General features: G+C 54.6%; 1 protein-coding gene and 1 long non-coding RNA gene across 2 annotated transcripts; one reads left to right on the top strand and one right to left on the bottom strand.

The window, feature by feature from the left end:
• Positions 1-211: 211 nt before the first annotated feature.
• On the bottom strand, positions 212-1,538 carry LOC140617678 (uncharacterized). Its single transcript, XR_012017863.1, has 2 exons — positions 1,274-1,538; positions 212-342 (listed from the first exon to the last, which is right to left on the bottom strand). It is a non-coding gene; the product is annotated as an uncharacterized lncRNA (long non-coding RNA).
• A 254-nt stretch (positions 1,539-1,792) lies between these two features.
• Positions 1,793-18,311, top strand: WASHC1 (WASH complex subunit 1). Its single transcript, XM_072799460.1, has 11 exons — positions 1,793-1,929; positions 4,697-4,850; positions 14,285-14,396; positions 14,599-14,745; positions 14,919-15,055; positions 15,290-15,425; positions 15,594-15,795; positions 15,884-16,048; positions 16,782-16,940; positions 17,676-17,744; positions 17,910-18,311. The coding sequence occupies exons 2-11, from the start codon at positions 4,702-4,704 to the stop codon at positions 18,047-18,049; spliced, it is 1,416 nt and encodes a 471-aa protein (XP_072655561.1). The 5' UTR covers positions 1,793-1,929; positions 4,697-4,701; the 3' UTR covers positions 18,050-18,311.
• The last annotated feature ends 5 nt before the right edge of the window (positions 18,312-18,316 follow it).

Genomic DNA, 18,316 nt, shown 5'->3' with positions numbered 1-18,316 from the left:
AATGACTTGCCCGAAGTTGCACAAAGAATGAGTGGCAGAGCCCCAAGCCTGTATGCTCTCCTTCCCTAATGGCACACTTCCCCTGCTTTGATGTGGTTTGAATACCTTAAAAAAAAAACTTTAAAAACCTGTTCAGTCATTGCTCAGGTGGAGTGAGGAGAAAATGTGTTTGCAGGTTGTATTCGTCAAAAACAAAATACCATAGGCTGAGTGGCGGAAACAGCATACATTTATTTCTTACCCTCCTGGAGGCTGGAAATCCAAAATCAAGGTGTCAAGCAGATTTGGTTCCTGGCGAGAACTCTCTCCCTGGCTTGCAGATGGCCATCTTCTTGCTGTGTCCTTATGTGGTGGAGAGAGCAAGTTCTCTGGTGTCTTGTCTTTTCAGGGCTCTAATCTCACCATGATGGTCCCACCCTCATGACCTCATCTAACCTTAATTACCTCCCAAAGGCCTCATCTCCAAACACCATCAAACTGGGGGTTAGTGCTTCAATATATTAGTTTGGGGGGGGGACACAAATATTCAGTCTACAATACAGGTGGAAACCCATCTCTTCCTCACCGATAGGGATCATATGCTGCAGCCAGCAAGAATTGGAATGTTCTTGTCAAAAAAGACTATTTAACCTAACTCTGCAAAGGGGGTGGGCAGCAGGGAAAGAGGACAACATTCAGAGAGTTCTAAGAAGAGAGTAATTTTGTAAGATTTAGCCAACAAAAATATCACGTACTTAATTTTGAATTTCAAATAAACAATAATTTTTTAAGCGTAACTATGTCTCATGCTTAGTTTGGGTCATATCTATCTATATATTCATTTTTGTTGTTATCTGAAATTCAAGTTAATTTGGTGTTCTGCATTTTTATCAGCAACCCTAAAAGACAGAGGCCAAGAACTTTGAGAGGAGGAAATGGATTTCAGGAGGGAGGGCTGCAGGATCTGTGAACGGATGGTTCCTTTCGCACCTTTAACTTTTTTTTTTTTCTTTTAAGATTTCATTTATTTATTCATGAGAGACACAGAGAGAGAGAGGCAGAGACACAGGAGGAGGGAGAAGCAGGCTCCACGCAGGGAGCCCGACGTGGGACTCGATCCCGGGGCTCCAGGATCGCGCCCTGGGCTGAAGGCGGACGCTACACCGCTGAGCCACGCAGGGATTCCCCCCCCCCCTTTTTTTTTCATCTTTAACTTTTTGTTTAGTCTTGTCAAAATACTGCTGGCTTTTATTTATTTTTTTATTGTTGTGACACGTGCATAACAGAAACGTACCATCTCGGTTATCTTTAAGTGGCACCAAGTACCTTCACGCTGTTGCACAACCCATCACAACTTGCTCCAGGACTTTCCTGCCATCCCAAACTGACGCGTCAAAGAACACCGGGGCTGCGCAGCGCTCGGGGCAGCGGCAGGGCACAGGCATTTTGCTGAGGCCGTGCGAGGGGAGCCAAGCGGCGCGGGCACAGGAGCGGCCGAGGGGCGGGCGGCGGCGGGGCGCTGGGGGCGCGCCCCACGAGGTAGGCGTCCGCGCGAGGCAGCCGGGGCGCGGGGCGAGCGGCGGGCCCGGGACCGAGGCCGGTGGCCGGCCGCGCCAGCAGCCCCGCGGGGCCGACCAGACCCGGAGGCCGCGGGATCCCGCCACGGCGGCGGCGGCGGCGGCGGCTGCCCCGGGCGAGGCTGCGGCGGGCGGAGCGTGCACGCGCCCCGCTCGGCTTCCGTCCGCGCGTCCGTCCGCCCCGGAGGCAAAGCCCAGGCCGCGGGGAGCGCGGTTCCGGGGCCGCGAGCGGAAGGCGGCGAGCGGGCGGGGCCTCGGGCGGCCGGGCGGCCCCGGGAGGCGGGGAGGCGAGAGGCCGAGGGGCGGCGGCGCCAGGACCCCGCGGAGCGGGCGCGGCGGAAGCGCGGAGGCCGGGGCGGCGGGCGGCGCGCAGGTGAGGAGCGGGCGGGCGGCGGGCGGGCGGCGCAGGAGGGGCGGGCTCCGGGCCAGGCGCGCCCCGGCTCGGGGCCCAGGCTCCAGCCCTCTTCCCGTCGGGGCCGCGGGGTCCCGTGACCCTCGGTGCCCCCGCGCCCCCCGGGCCGCTCGGACCCCTCTGTCGCAGGCCTCCCCGCTCCGCGGCCTCCGCGGGGACCTCGCCCCGCCCGCGCCGCGCTCGCCTCCTGCCGGCCCGGGGCGCTGCGGTCAGCCCGGGGTGCAGGCCCTGGGAGCCGCGCGTCCGGGGCTGGTTCGCGGAGGGCCCTGCACTTCCCGCTTTGTACGCAGCACCGAGACGCGGGCGTGGTGTGTGCTCCTGGTCTGCGAGCCTCCCCGGTTTTCCCCAGATTCTGTAAGGCAGTGCCACCCAGTAGACGTGTGATGTGAGCCACACACTGCGATCTGGCAAGTAAAAAGAAACGGGTGAAATCAGTTTAGTAATAGGTTTTCTTTAACCCAGAGTATCTGAAATCTGGGGAGAGGGAGGAGCAGGCTCCGCGCCGGGAGCCCGACGCAGGGCTCGACCTTGGCATCCTGGGATCATGCCCCTAGCTGAAGGCAGACGCTCAGCTGCGGAGCCACCCAGGCGTCCCTAATATAAAAATTTTAATGGGATATTTTACATTTTTTCTCCCTAGTCAGTCTTTGAAATTCGGTGTGTGTTTTACACTTAAACTCTTGCTGTGGTATGCAGCGTTTATCACCGTCTGGCCTCGATTTCTCCCTGCTGACGGCCCAAGGATAGTTATACCCCGATCACTCGAGACCACCTGCCGTTCTTTATACACCTTGGTTCGAGTTGTTCTGCCTGGCGTGCTGTCCCTGCACTGGGATGCCATTTCTGCCAAGAGGCTTTTTCTGACTCCCCTAACCTCTGGAGGGACGGGCAGCTCCGTCCTCAGAGCTTCTTCCCTAGCAGTGTGTTGTGCCTGACTTAGAGCACTCATCACATGGTGTTTGTTTTTGAGGCTGTCTCTATGGCTAGCACAGCGTCCTATTCATCTTTGTTTTCATCATGGCTGGCATCTAATAGTTGATTAGTAGATGTTTGGAGACGGAATGAGTAAACCACTAAGCAGCTGTTCTCAGTCTCTTAATTCTCGAAGGGACCTGCTACTTCCTTGTTGAGATTTGTCCCTGTATTCCCCCCTCACAGGCACGTACACATGCACACAGTTGGGGTAACTCACAAAGAATGCATCTCAAGATGAGCACAGAAAGTATCTTCTACCTTTTACCCTCTCCCGATGTTACAGATGGGAAAACTAAGGTACAGAATTAAGTTAGAGTGCCAGCAAATTTGCATCAATATGAATATAAGTGGGGAGTCTTCTTGACTGCGGTGGGTGGTCTCAGAGGGTTGGGTTTCTGGGTTAGGCATCAGCTGGCCCCACTTTGGTCATTTGCTAGGAGGAAAGAGAAGTGGGGACGTGGGGAATAACTCCCTCGCCCCGAGGAGGACCTGGCCTGAAGGCAGCTTTGGGAATGGGAAGCCTGAGGATGTCACTGCTGAAGAAAAATAGTGGAGGAGCAGACGGGTCTTTTCAGACAGTGAAGGGTCCTGGTGTGGGCAGGCAGGAGAGAACCAGCAGGGGTAGAAGGAAGGGCTGGGGAGGCCAGCAGAGGGAGCAAGGGAGTAAGCTCCAGCTTGGAGAAGATTGTGCGCTGCTTTGGGAATAACCACTTCTCTGCAGAGCGAGAAACGGCAAGAATCAGAGATTCAGAGAAGGCAGCTTGCCCACGGTCACGTCACACAGTGCTTTAGGCCCAAATGAAGCCTCCCAGGCCCTCCCTGTCGCACTTTACCCTGCTCTACCTCCACCTCTGTTGCAGTCGGGGCCCCAACATGGTGCCTCAGAGAACAGGCCTGTAGCTCAGTGCCAGGCCTGATTAATATCTTCCTTGCCCTCTTCTATGGAGGGGCTCTGATTAGGCCTATTTATAGGGGCCCGGTGCCTTAATATTCTGTCTGCGATGTGTCTTGCCAATCAAATCAGTGCCGTCTGCAGTGTGATTGCTGCTTTAGTGGCACCAGGGAGCAGAGTTAATTAAACCCAGTATAAATAGACTCTGCCCTCATCTTGCAATTGGAAGGAGTGTTTTTCCTTCTTGTCCCTCACCCCCACGTGCCCCTCCTTCCTCCTGGCCCCCCCTTAGTTGGAGCCTGGGGGAGCAGAGCCCAAACACTCAAGTATGCAGAGTCACCAGCCGTTACCTCTCCTGTCTCAGGAGATCTTGAGTTCCTCGGGGTCAAAGTGAAAAAAACCCACGAGTCCACATTTCCTGTGCTTTTCCAGACCTGGGTATCATTTGGCACTTGACGCAGCCATTCCCTCCACATCCCACCACCACCCCCAATCTATCCCTCTTTTTAACTCTGGAGCCAGGGTTTCTTTTTTGTTCCTCCAGGCTTGGAAGGTTGAACTGAGAGAATGTATGGAAAGGGTGCCTAGCAGAGCAGCAAGCACCACCTTCTCTGACTGCTTCTCTTCAGTCTCTGGTGTCGCTACCATTTTCCTGCCCTCATTTACTCAACAAGCATCAGCAGAGTACCAGCTCCTCAGAGCTCCTGGCCTCCCAGCTGGTTTTCTGCCTTCCACTCCCTGCCTGCACCGGCAGGACCTGTGGCAGACAGTTGGGGTGGGGGGCTGGGCTCTCTTCTCCCAGCACTTTACCCTGTGATGGATGCGTATGGGCAGTCCTCATGCTCTGGTTTCCACCCATAGGCACCATGACTCCCATGAGGACCCAGCACTCGTTGGCAGGGCAGACCTATGCAGTGCCCCTCATCCAGCCGGACCTGCGGCGGGAGGAGGCCATCCAGCAGATGGCGGATGCCCTGCAGTACCTACAGAAGGTCTCTGGAGACATCTTTAGCAGGTGGGTGCTCCGCCCCTGCCCCACACCTGACTGGGGGCTGGGCTGTCAGAGTGCACCCTCTGGGAGCAGCCTTTTTGCTGATTCTTGGTGATTTCAGTGGCTTCCCTGTGTCCCAGGGGCCCAACTTGGAAGTTCTTTCTTTCTTTTTTTAAATTTTATCTATTTATGAGAGAGAGAGAGGCAGAGACACAGGCAGAGGGAGAAGCAGGTTCCATGCAGAGAGCCTGATGTGGGACTTAATCCCAGGTCTCCAGGATATGGCCCTGGCCTGAAGGCGGCGCTAAACCACTGAGCCACCGGGCTGCCCTAGAAGTTCTAAGTGTTCATAGCAGCTCACTGCCTAGTGTCCCACTTACCCCCCCAGTTCCCTGTGGATCCACGGGCTCCAAGGGTGGTATTCCTTTCCCAACTTCTGCTCCTTCTCCCACGGGGGCGGGGGGTGGGTGCCTGTGCCCTCACTCCTTCCTGCGTATCACTTATACCCTCAACACTTCCAGGCACCATGCTGCTCTCCTTAGTTGCTTACAGCAGCAGTGAATAGGGCAGCGTCCCTGCTCCAGCTAGAGTATACAGGATTCCCCAACTATCCAAGTTTGCCTTCTGCCACTTTGCTTTTATGAAAACTCGTACCTGGGTTTAGTAACCAAAAGATATCTGAAGTGGACTCTCATTTTGATGAGATGATGATTGCTTTTTCGCTTCATGCCATTTCCGCTTATAAGAGGTTTCATGGGAACGCTGTGCTGTGGAGAGTGGGGAAGCCTGCACTCCATTGGGACAGACGGACTCTAACCAATGGCAGGATTGGGTCTTTGCTGTTGTGGTTGAGACCTGTTTATGAAGTAGTTTTGTGAAAACTGATGTTCATATAGCAGGAACCATATGCTACTGCCGATCTGAGTATATTAACTCATTTACCCCTCAGAACAACTTTGTGAGGAGGTGCTGGTTTGTCCATTCTATAGAGGAGGAAACAGAAATGGCTAAGAGACTTGCCCACGTGGCAGAGCCAGGGCTCACACCCGGGTACTGTGGCTCTAGACTCTGGAATTATGACTGTGTGTCTGTGAAGGAAGAGAAGGTACTATAGGAACTGGTAACAGGAGGCTTGATGTGGTCCAGGGGAAAGGCGTATATGAGGAAAACACATATGGGAAACTCTGAAGGGTGAATAGGAGTTATTTTAAGGTGGTAGATTGAGAAGAACATTCCAGAAAGAAAGAAAGGCATGAGCTGAAGCCCTGAGGTGAATAGGACCTGAATGGAAGCCTGAATGTGACTGGAGCAAGGAGAGTTGAGGGCTGAGGGGGACCAGAAACCAGTGAGTTATGCAGAGCCTTAGGGGTGATTGATGATTTTGAGTGGGAGTATGGTTATCTGGCACAATCCTTGTTGGGCTAGAATGATTTTCACTCAGTGTTATTTAACATGAATTAATGATGTTTGCTGTTCCTTGCAAAGGTCCCAGGTTTTGGCCTGCATATGGGTCCCTGTCTTTCTCTGGCTGGAAGAAGCTGAGATAGGGCTTACTTAGATTTTCTTCCTGGTGCCAATGCCTTCACATTGGGACCTTTTACCTACCCAGTGTGAAGTATTTGTCTGATTAAGGTCCCTCCCATAGTCTGAGTCCCCCTCACACATCCCTGTGTGTACCCCAGACCAGGAAACCCCTGCTGCTTCACCATGCAACCTCCCCTTCACCACCGGAAGCTGGCCTCCTCTGGGAAGCCTTCCCCAGCGGGGGCAGAAAATGGGTTCACTGTGTCTAGTTGGACTTGGTATAAACACCAGACCCTCTTATTCTCCAGCCTTTGACCTGCCCACCAACTCACCTACCTGCCCCGAGCCAATCCAGAATATAAATGTATCCAGGGGGCAGTGCCCTAAAGTGCTTAAGGGAGTTGGCTCTGGAGCAGCCCAAGCAGGGCTCCAGTCTGGCTTCCTCATTTGCTTGTCCTGTAAACTTGAGCAAGTTACTTAATCTCTCTAAGCTTCAGTGTTCCCATCTACAAAATGGCAGTAATGATGCTACCTTCCTCATAGAATTGCACTGAAGATTAAATAAACTAAAACTTACAAAAGAATTAAAGCACTTGGCTTCTAGTAAGCATTCGGTAAACATCCCTCCCCCCTTTTAAAGATTTTATTTATTTATTCATGAGAGAGGCAGAGACACAGGCAGAGGAAGAAGCAGGCTCCCTGTGGGGAGCACAATGCAGGACTCGATCCGAGGACCCGTGATCTCGACCTGAGCCGAAGGCAGACGCTCAACCGCTAGGCCACCCAGGTGCCCCAACATTCCCTCTTTTTATCTGCTGTCAGCTCTGCTCCTCTGCTGCCTGTGCTGGCCCTCCATTAACTTGCTACCAATAGTAATGGAAAGTGTTACCTGCCCTTTTTGTGCTTATATTTGTGCTTTCTAGGCCCAAGGATCACATCAGCGAGAGAACACAGGCCTTTAAGAGCCATTAGTCCCAGATTATAGACAGCCCGTGCCCAGTGACTGAAATGGAGGCAAAAAGCAATCTGTCAGAAACGTGTTTTCTCACCAGGATTGTAGTTATTGCTTGCCTTTCTCTAAGGGGAGCCCTGGACTTTTAGTGTACATTCTTTTCCCTTCCTGGTATTCGGCACCTGTAGACACTTTCGTGTCCCTGTGCCCGTCCATGGAATGAGGAGGGGGCAGGGGATCTATCTCCTGGGAGAAGACAATGTGTTATGGGCCCTCCGAGCGGGTAGGCATGGTCCAGGGAGGTTAGGGCGCCTCTCAGGAGCCCCGTAGCTGAGCCCAGTTTCCCCAGTCACTCCGCTGACCTTCCACCGTGTGCCAAACCTGCTGGACCCACCGGGTCCTGACGACGCGTACAACCTGGTTCCTGCCCTCCAGGATCTTGTGGTCTGGAATGGGAAAACAGTAAGTCTAGATGGATTCTTAATTGTGTAACGTGAACTGTGTAAGCTTCTAGGGATCTAGAGAAGAGAACAAATTAAGTAAGAATTGGTGGCACATTCATCAATCACAACTCCCCGAACCAGTTTAAGCAAGTAGTAACCAATCAGTGGAGCGGGATTTGGAGTTGCAGGGCTTCATTGATGTCATCAGTACCTGACTTTTCTTTCATTCTGTCCCAGCTTGCTGCTTCTGGTTGGCCCCATTCCCAGAAGGGCCTTGCTCTCCAGCAGGGCCAGAGCTCATGCACTTACATTTGGGCCCAGGAGGAAAGAGGGACACCCTCTGTGTGAGCGTCCCTTCTGAAGGCCTGCTGGCCTGGCCGAGTTCTTTTTTTTTTTTTTTTTTTTCCTGGCCGAGTTCTTATGTCTTATCCCAGAGTCCATTGCAGGGCAGAGGGCATGACACACTGATTGGCTTAGACCCTGTTACATGCAGTACTCATGAGGCCTGGATTGAGCCCCACCCCTCAGTCCAGGGACTGAGACTATGGGAGCAGTGGGTTCCCCGAGGTGAAATGAGGGCCCTTAGTTGAGGAAGGAAGGAGTGGATGGTAGAGAGGAAACCTGCTTGCCTACCACATGGGTCAGGGAAGGCCTCCAGAAGGAGGGGGGCATGGACTGGGCCCTAGGAGGGGCAGGTGGTAGGTAGGCAGGGGTAAGAATGTTGAGTGTACAGGTCATCTGGTGGGGTCTAGAAATGGAAGCCAAAGGCTCAGAGGCTTGAATGGGGTACATGGTGTTACCCATGCTCCACAGGGGAGGCTGGCCTGAACGGGGATGTTTTGTCCTAGGAGTATAGACATTGCAGCTTACCCCCATATATTAAGCTCCTTCGCTGCAGAACAGGGTGTGAAGTCAGCTTTCTGCACGTCTGCAGGCCTTGCTTCCCCTCTGACTGTGCACCTTTGGGAGCTGGCCTCTTCCCTCCTTTCTGTGCTCTGTGGGGATGCACCATGGCAGAGGGAGTGGGGTGGAGGATGGTGGTGTGTGAACAGTTGGGATAAGGAAGGAAGGGCCCCTGGGGCTTCCCCAATGGGCCAGGGCTTTGCACTTGATTCAGGCCTTGTAGGGAGCCACGAGAGGTTCTGGAGCATGGAAAGGTGCAGCAGAAGAGCTTAGGGAAAGCTGAGCGGGCAGCTGGCACAGAGTGGCCAGTCGGGAGAGGGCGGCTCCCAGGGACGCACTGGGGGCTCTTGCTGCACTCCAGGCCTGGAGGGGTGATGCTGTAGTCCCAGGGAGCTGCAGGCAGGGAGGGCTGTATAAGAGACATTCCAAAGGAAATAATGAGGACAGATTGGGAACAAGATGAATAAAGGGAGGGGCCAGGGATAGTGGGAGTGGGGCGTGCCCAGGCCCAGCCTCATTCACCTGCCGGGCCGCCCCCCCTCCCCTGTCCTGCAGCAGTCAACACACTCCTCACAGGGTATTCATCTTCCGTGGACTTTTGCAATGGGGAAGTGACCCTGGCTTGGAATCTTCCCCCTCAAACTTACTCCACCTGCTTGGATACCTCGTGCAAAAGAAGAGGCAGCTGGCTTTCAGTCTGTCCCCCCCTCCCCCGCCCCACCCCCGCCTGCCCGTTCCCCCATTTTGGTCCAGCCGCTCAGCCCCAGGTGGCTGTGCCCAGTTCCGCAGGTAGGTGAGCTCTTGGAAAATCAGCATTCCCAGCTGGCCTCCTTCCTCCTCCTCTGCCACAGCAGGAGCCACGGGGAGCCTGAAGAGAATGACAAGTGCCTCTCTGGTGCTCCTGGACCCACGGCTCTCCCTGCCTGGATCAGATCGTTCCCTCACCTGCCCCCATCTTCACCTGGGAGAAGCCAGGCCCCAAAATAGCTGCCCGGAGATGTCACCTGCTTCACATGACTGAGATGACGAGGCAGAGGAGGGCTAGGGTGGCAAAGAGGAGCTGGACAGCTTCCATGTGTTGTGGAAGTTGGGGTGCTGTCCCAGTTGCCACTTCACCTGGGGAGCCACTGCCTGGGGAAGGATTCCCTTTCTCTGCAGAGCTTTTCCTCCTCCTCTCCTTTGTCTTTCCAACCCCTCCCTCCCTTCTTTGGCTCTTTCCCACCCCCTCCTTCCCTGCCTTCTCTCCCCTCCTCCCTCTGTCCTGATTGGCACCTGGTGGCTCCCAAGGTTAGGAAGGCTCAGTCAGCTGCCTGCATAATTAGCAGATTATTCCTAATCTCAGCGGTGAGAGTGGTGAGTGGGGGAGGTAACACTAGGGCAGGTCCTGGGTCACAAGGCCAAGGGACAGGACAGGCCAGGGGAAGAGAAGCAGCAGCTCTGGGCAGGAATGGTGCTTCCCTCCCCAGCAGCCGCTATGGGAAGGTTGGAAGGCAGGAGGGCCTGCTGATCACCCAGGGGCCGTGACAGGAAATCGGCTGTGAGGGAATGGGGGTCCTCGTTGGAGGTGGGGACTGGGAGTCCAGGCAAGGTCCTGGCCACCCTGTCCCCTCCCTCCTCCCATGCTAGGAGGGCATCGGTCCCTATGGTGCTTGGGTGAGTGCCGCCCACCCCAGCCAAAGGGGCTGCACTGTTGCCGTGCACACTGCCTCCATGGGGGTCACTGCCTCCATTGGGGTCCTGTGTGAAGGGCTTGTTTCCTGGGCCTGGAACATCCCCCTCCTCCTCTGCTCAGCACTGCCTCTTCTTGCTTTCTTCCAAGTTCCTGGAGCCCCTCATCCTTCCTAATCTTGTGGGTAGGAATAGCAGATGTTACTGGAGTACCCCTAGTATGGGACAATAGGCACACAGTTGCTCATTTTAACCTTTATAGTAATTCTGTGGATAGATGTCACCGACCCTGTTTTGCAGCCGAAGAAGCCTGAGGCACAGGCCAGTTACATGACTTGCTCCAGGTCATGCTGCTGCTAAGCAGATGTTAAACCCTTAGGTTTGTGGGGCCTAGTAGTCTCTTGTCCCTGGGAGACTGCAACCTTCCCGAGGGCAGATGTGTGTTCCTGAGTCCTCTCTGTCCTAGGCTCTGAGCAGACTGACTGAACCAGTTCTGTCCCTGACAATGACAGGGGCAGCCCCAAGGCAGACGTGTTTTGGGGACATGGCTTCAGTGATAAGGTTGGAAACTGAGCTGCCTTGAAGCAGACCACCAAGCCAGGGGGCGTAGGTTAGGAATGGCAAGCAAACCCCCTTCTTGCCACTATTCTTCCACCCTGGTGGGGGGCACTGCTAATGGGTCATGGCACTCCGTCCTGGCCTCATGTGGCCTCTGGTCCTTCGTAATGCCGCCTTCTGCACTGCCCCTGCCTGCCAGTGAGAGCCTTGGACCTGTGGTCTGCATTCTTGGCACCATGGCTCTGACCGTTAGAGATTAGACTCTGGGGGCTTTGAGCAGGCAGGCTGTAACTTAGACTTGTTGGCTCTTGCATAGGAAAAGAACCCTGGAAATCCTGTCTTCTTTCCTTTGCCCCACACAGCAGTCTCCCCTGGAGCATTCTTGACAGGTGGTCATCCCACTGGAATGTGGTTTGCAGAGCTGTGTAGCTATTTAATAGAAAGTTTTCTGTGTGCAGAACCGAGATCTTCCTTATGACTCCACCCACTGGTCCTCATGCCACCTTCCTGGGCAACAGAATAAGTCCAGTCATTTTTCCACCTGACAGCACTTGTGAGGGTTTTGATATCTGGAAGGAATTACCATACTCTCCACTTCACCGCACCTGTAGCCAGAATAGCCTTCAGTCGTCTTCGTAGGACATGAGTGTCTCACCCCCCCCACCGTCCTCATCACCCTCCTTTGAATGTTCTTTCACCTGTCACTTTTCATCCAGCCAGTATTTGTTACATGTCAGGCACAGTCCCAGGTGTTTGAGGCACAGCAGTGAGTAAGACAGACCCTACAGTCTAGTAGGAATTCAGCAGCATCTTAAAATGTGGACTGGATTGAAGGGAACACTGCTGTGGAGAGGCTGGGACCCAGCATTAGGTTAGTTTATTAATCTGGGGTCTGTTTTCTCTCTACTGCCTCCAGAGTGTTGAGGTCCCTTGTTTACTGAAGGAAGGGAGGAGGGACATGGAGCTATGTGCCCCAAGATCACACTTCCTTCTTAAGCTGCTGAACACACTTTTTAGCTCATACCAAGCTCTAGCTATCCAAAACCTCAAGCTAACCCTCCATCTTCTGTGTTTGCGCCCTGGACTTTTTACACCTGATTGCTGGACTTCATCCCTTGTCAACTTCATCTTGTTGACTGCAGTCCATCCTTCCGGCCTCTCAAGATTATCTGAGTCTAGATTTTTCCATGCAGACTGTTTGACCCTCCTCCTGTTTACTGACCTGGTGTTGCACCAGCTGGATGGGGCTCTGGCAGAGACCTTTGTGCGAGGCTTAAATCAGGCCATTCTTCAGCAGTGCCCTTTGAGTGCTGCTGCTCATCTGGCTCTGATTTTTTCCTAAATGTGCTCTCCTCCAACCCCCACAGCTCCATCTTGTCCACAGGATTGTGTGAGAAGCCGTCAGAAACCTTGCTGACTCAAGATGTGGTGTGCTTAAGGTTTTCCCCTGCTACACCAGTCTAATAACCCTGTCAAAAAAAGAAATGCTGTGAGTTTAGAACAATGCTGACCCCTGGGATCTGCCTCTTTCTCCTCGAAGACCCTTGATTTAATAATCCATTCTGGAACTTTGCCAGGGTTTGTTAGGCTTTCTGTTTGCAACTTAGATCAGCCCTTCTCTCCTTGATGGAAGAGCCGGAACGGAGTAGCCTGTGTCCCTCTCCAGACCTGCTGTCCCTCCCACGCTCCATGTTGATGTCAAGCCCAGCAGGCGTAGAACCAGTGAGGTGGCTTTGGCACCCAGGGGCAGAGAGTGGCTGGGCTGGGAGCTGGGGAAGTAGCTTGTGAGTGTGCATGCCTTTTCCTCAGTGGATGCAAACCTTTCTTCCTGCCAGAAAAGATGGAGCTCATGCAAGTCTGGAAGTTCTGCATTCTCTCACTGGGAGGAAACTCTGCCCTGTGTTTTTGATCTCCTTTGCCGCCTACTCAGACCAGTCTGTCAAGGATGACTGACCTGCTTGGAGTACCTATTTGTACCCCAGGCCCCCACCTCAGAGCCCCCTGCACTGCAAGGAGCCAGGATAATCAGGGAGACCGCAGGAACCAAGACCCCTGGGTTGTGAAACAGGCTGATCTCATGGGTTCTCAGGGAGGAGGGGTACAATCTTTTAGAATTGGTGGGGGTTGATATAGGAAGATTGGTCCAGAGCCTTGACTGTTCAACCTTTAAAGAAATCCTGGACTTCCCTGGCTGCATAGTTTCTGACCCCAGAGACAGGGGGCCCCTCTGCCATCTGCTGTGGCCTCCACCCTTTCCCTGTAGACTTGCGATGGCGGTTCTGCCTTTGTTTCTCATTTGTGGCTCACTCCTGCCAGGTGAGTGCCGACATGTGATCTCTCTGAATGTGAAGCATGATGGTCGTGGGCAGGGGCTGGTGTTCTTAGAGGTGGGGAAGCAATGGGGAGGAGGATACCCTGGCCCCTGTTTAGCCAGTCACCACTGCAGTGAGAACCTTGCCATTGCTCAGTAATGTGCAACAGCGTGGGGCTCATGTGCATTTACGTTTAGAGCATGTGGTTGTTAATCATTCAGGGAGCCTCTCCAGGTGCCAGCCCTGGGAAAATAGGGAACCAAGCCAAGCCCTTACCCCATTGGAGCACACCTAGGCAGTAGATGCACGTCAGGTGGCTCTGTGTAAAAAAGTTGGCAAGCGACAGGTGCATTTTTAGAGTCAGTGTTCAGGAAGGCTGCATTGAGGACGGAATGAAGCTCAGTGAAGCGAAGAAGCCAGCCACATGGGTGTCTGCAGGGAGGGCACTCCATTTGATGCAGAGGCCACGCACTAATACATCTGGCACATTCAGGGAATAGCAGGGCACTGGTGTCACAGGAGCCTGCTCATCCGAGAAGGGCGAGTGGAAACCTATGAGTACCCTGACCACAACCACAAGGACCATGGTGACCAGACTTTGGATTTGCCCACGTGAGCCATATATTGTGTGTCAGGGCAGTTCGCTGTGAATGGGTCTGGGACTTGAATCTAGGCCTGGCCTTGCCCATCACTCATCCTTGTGAGCTCTCTTCTCCTCTGGAAATAGGCGATTGTACAGGAGTCATGGCGATTTTTTCTCTGCTTGCCCTGCTTGAGGCTGTAAACTCCTAGAGGCAGGAGCCCTGTCCCTGACAGATGGCATGTCCCAACACCACCCTGGGGCCAGGGTGATTGCCCATTCCTATGCAGAACTGCAAGAACTCAAGAGTTCATGTCTAAATCCTTCAGGTTAGGGATTCGTGCAGAGGTCACCTGGGCAGTTCAAAGTCAGCCATGACAAGGAGGTAACACTGTATTCTAGGGCCCTTGCCTAAGCCCTCAGCTCTGCAAGTTTGCAGGTAGAAGCAGGGGTGCAGGAGGCTGCAGGGACTTGGGGAGCAGCCCTCAGCTCCTGTGATTTTTTTTTTCCCATGGCAGGATCTCCCAACGAGTAGAGCTCAGCCGGAAGCAGCTGCAGGCCATTGGGGAGAGGGTCTCCTTGGCCCAGGCCAAGATCGAGAAGATTAAGGGCAGCAAGAAGGCGATCAAGGTAGACCGTGTGGCCCCGGTCCCCACAGCCAGCAGGCACCCCCAGAAACCCCATCCCTACCACCTCCCCCTGCTTCTCACACTGCCACCTTGTCCAGCCATACCTCGAGCTTTCCTTCTGCTCAGGATCCACCCTCCCCAGACCCACCCTGGACTCTGGAGCATCTCGGGCGCCCCTAAAGAACTGATCTCTGTGTCCCTAGGTGTTCTCCAGTGCCAAATACCCAGCTCCAGAACGCCTACAGGAGTACGATTCCATCTTCACGGGTGCCCAGGACCCAGGACTGCAGAGACGCCCTCGCTATAGGATCCAGAGCAAGCACCGCCCCCTGGATGAGTGGGCCCTGCAGGTCTGAAGGATTCATATATTGAAGGGGGATGGGGGTGACCAGAGGTGGCCGGCCCTGGCTGTTGGGGAGGAACTGAGGGTTCTGTCCCCTAAAAGGATTTGGACTGGGATGGGTGGTTACTTTGTCATGGCACTGCAACCCACTATCCTTATTACCACCCCTGCCCCCACCAGGAGAAGCTGAAATACTTCCCTGTGTGTGTGAACACCAAGCCAGAGCCTGAGGATGAGGCCGAGGAGGGGCTTGGGGGTCTTCCCAGCAACATCAGCTCCGTCAGCTCGTTGCTGCTATTCAACACCACTGAGAACCTGTACGGCACATGGCGGGGCTCTGGAAGGGTGGCTGGGTGGCCTGGCATCGTGGGGGAGCCTGGGGGCATGACACTTCAGTACAGAAGACTATAGAGCCGAACAGTTTGATTTACCTTTTAAGGCCTCAGAGTCTACAGTACAAACTAACTGGCCCTGATGAAGTAAGAGATGGGGCAGGGCCATGGGCCTAGAGCAGACATGGCGACTGCTCGACATCCACCCCAACTCCGTAGGTACAAAAAGTATGTCTTCCTGGACCCCCTGGCTGGTGCTGTAACAAAGACCCATGTGATGCTGGGGGCAGAGACAGAGGAGAAGCTGTTCGATGCCCCTTTGTCCATCAGCAAGAGGGAGCAGCTGGAGCAACAGGTAGAGCTGGATGATACCTGTGGGCAGGGGGTATAGTGGACTAGAATGTGGCCCCGCCAGCACCCTCTTAGTGAGGGGCCTGTCGAGCCCCCTACTCACCCCCTGCCTTGTGTGGGGATGCACGAGACCCTGCTGACTGCCCCCTCAGGCCCCCACCTAATCCTGCAGGTTCCAGAAAACTACTTCTATGTGCCTGACCTGGGCCAAGTGCCTGAGATTGATGTGCCGTCCTACCTGCCCGACCTGCCGGGCATCGCCGATGACCTCATGTACAGTGCTGACCTGGGCCCCGGCATCGCCCCCTCCGCCCCTGGCACCATTCCAGAGCTGCCCACCTTCCACACAGAGGTGGCTGAGACTTTCAAGCCAGGTGAGCGGAGAACAGGAGTTGGGCAGGAACTCCCTTACTTAGCCACTTGCATCCCTCGGCACCTCACTTTCTCATAATTCTGTTTCAGACCTGGAAGATGGGGTACTAACAGCACCCCCGCCGCCGCCACCACCACCCCCACCTCCCCCAGCCCCAGCTGTGCTGGTCAGCGCTCCCCCACCCCCACCCCAGGCCATAGCCTCCCCTGGCCAAGGTGCCAGGGAGGACAGCAGTGGCAGTGTGTCTCCTTCAGGTAGGAGCAGCACCAGGGTGCATAGGGGGGGTCAGGGGCGAGGGGGCATGTGCTCTTTGAGGGGTCCTCCAATTTCTGGATCCCTGAAGGGTTTTCTGTAGGTTTAAGTGGCCATAGGCTTTCAGAATAGATCTGATGTCAAAATCTTGTCCCACTGGGTTCATGAAATAGTGGTTTTCAAACTGTGTCTGGAGCTCCCTGGAGATGGGGCTCATCTCCAGGGCAGAAGGAGTCTGGATGTGGATAGGTGGAGCTGTGGTACCCCCCCCCCCCACCCCGTTCTCACTTAAACCAATGGGAAAAGGGTGGCTACCAAAAAAAAAAAAAAAAAAAAATGGAAAGCTGCAGCAACAAAATATCCATATCTTTAAATTGCAGGATTTCAGTTTTAGCATGACATCTCTAGTTTCTCTCCAGCACCCAGAGGTGGCACAAAAAGCCCATGTTGGCTCATGTGTCAAGTTCAGACACTGTCCACACATCGAGGCTCCCACGGGGTACATCTGCAGTGGCCCTTAAACCAGGTGGCATCAGAGAGGGACGGGGGGGGGGGGGGCAAGGAGGGGGGTGCCTGGCCATAGGTCTGACTAAGCTCAGGCAGATGCAGGCAGCATTCAGGCTGCTTATGGTCTCCCAGGGCTCAGCTTCACCCACTGGCTTCCTTTTTCAAGAGGAAGAGCCCATTCTCACAGCCAGGCTTGAGCAGCCTTCTTTCTCACCATGCCTTTCCCAGCTACCATTCAAGGAGCTCCAAAGGAAGTGGTAGACCCCTCCAGTGGCCGGGCCACCCTGCTGGAGTCCATCCGCCAGGCTGGGGGCATAGGCAAGGCCAAGCTCCGTAGCGTAAAGGAGCGCAAGCTGGAGAAGAAGAAACAGAAGGAGCAGGAACAAGGTGAGGGGATCCTTGGCCCGCTTCAGTAGGAAGGCTCTAGGGAAAGGGCCACCTTCTCTTGGAGCTAACACCAGACTCCCTGACCACCCCAAATGTCAGAGGAGCAGCCCCTAGCCCACCTGCCCCATGCTTTCCCCAGGGTGTCTGCAGGAAGCCCTGGGTGGCCATCCCTAATATACCTACCTTTCCTGCCTGGGCTGTGGGTTCCTTCCTGGGTTTGTAGCCTGCTTAGAGCTTTCTGCTCTAAGTTAACAGGAGACAGAGCCTCCAGCTATGACAACAGAGAATCTTGAGATTCTGCTGGGAGCTGTCCTGGGACATGGCTGAGGCCCTAAGCTGCTATAGAGACTACGGACCTGGAGGGTCAGCTCAGTCCTGCTTCTCCAGGCCCCCTCAAGGCTGCAGGTTGCACGTGCCATGCACCCTAAATGCAGCCTGAACAGAGCACCTGGGCACAAAGCCACAATGATCTGGCCTCCTGAGGTTGAGTCCCAGCTCAATTTCTGAGCTTTGCACTCAACCTCAGGCAGATTGCCCAGCCTCTCTGGGCCAGGTTGCTCATTTGTACAGTGGGGCCATTCACACTTCCTGCTGTCACAGAGTAGCTAGGAGGGGCTGGCGTATGCTGACAGTGAGCAGAAAGAGGAGATAGGTCCAACCCTGAATGGGTCACCCCAGGGGCAGATTTTGTCCTTGGTCCCCTCATCCTTCCTCACCATGGCTTTTCTGTTACAGTGAGAGCCACAAGCCAAGGTGGGGACCTGATGTCGGATCTCTTTAACAAGCTGGTCATGAGGCGTAAAGGTAGGAAGCAGAGCCTGGCTGCCTTCCCTGGGCTGGGAGTCTCAGGATGTTTTCTATCTTGCAGATTCTGCCGTTCTTATCCTGTTCTTAAGTTTCTAGGGGCTGGGTGAACTGGTATCCCAAACCAATCACCCCCTCACTCTCCATCCACCTCTGCCCTCCCAGGGATCTCTGGGAAAGGACCTGTGACAGGAGCCAGTGAGGGGCCAGGAGGAGCCTTTGCCCGAATGTCAGACTCCATCCCACCTCTGCCTCCCCCACAGCAGCCACCTGGAGAGGAGGATGAGGATGACTGGGAATCCTAGGGGCTCGGCCACCCTTTCCCACCAAACTCAGGTTTAGTTACTGCCCTCACATGGACACAGCGGGGTGAGCTGCCTGCCCTGCAGGTCTCTCGGCCCCTGCTGCCTGTGGAGGACTGTCCCAGGCCTGTGCCTTAAGGAGCTAGGTGGCCAGCTTCTGAGGCTAGGTGGCCGAGAGCAGGGAGCCCTTGCTCTCTGCCTGTGGTCTCCTCCAGCTACAGACTGAAATAAATACATGAATCAATAAAGAAGTATCATGCAAGAACCGAG

Source organism: Canis lupus, chromosome 25 (genome assembly GCF_048164855.1).
Source record: "Canis lupus baileyi chromosome 25, mCanLup2.hap1, whole genome shotgun sequence".
NCBI lineage: Eukaryota > Metazoa > Chordata > Mammalia > Carnivora > Canidae > Canis > Canis lupus.
This window is presented reverse-complemented; position numbering and strand designations above follow the sequence as displayed.

Excerpts from the sequence above, each read along its gene's own strand:
- WASHC1 (XM_072799460.1), top strand. The coding sequence starts at position 4,702 with ATGACTCCCATGAGGACCCAGCACTCGTTGGCAGGGCAGACCTATGCA. Across the intron at positions 15,056-15,289 it reads TTCAACACCACTGAGAACCT|GTACAAAAAGTATGTCTTCC; the intron begins GTACGGCACATG and ends CCAACTCCGTAG. Across the intron at positions 16,049-16,781 it reads TGGCAGTGTGTCTCCTTCAG|CTACCATTCAAGGAGCTCCA; the intron begins GTAGGAGCAGCA and ends TGCCTTTCCCAG.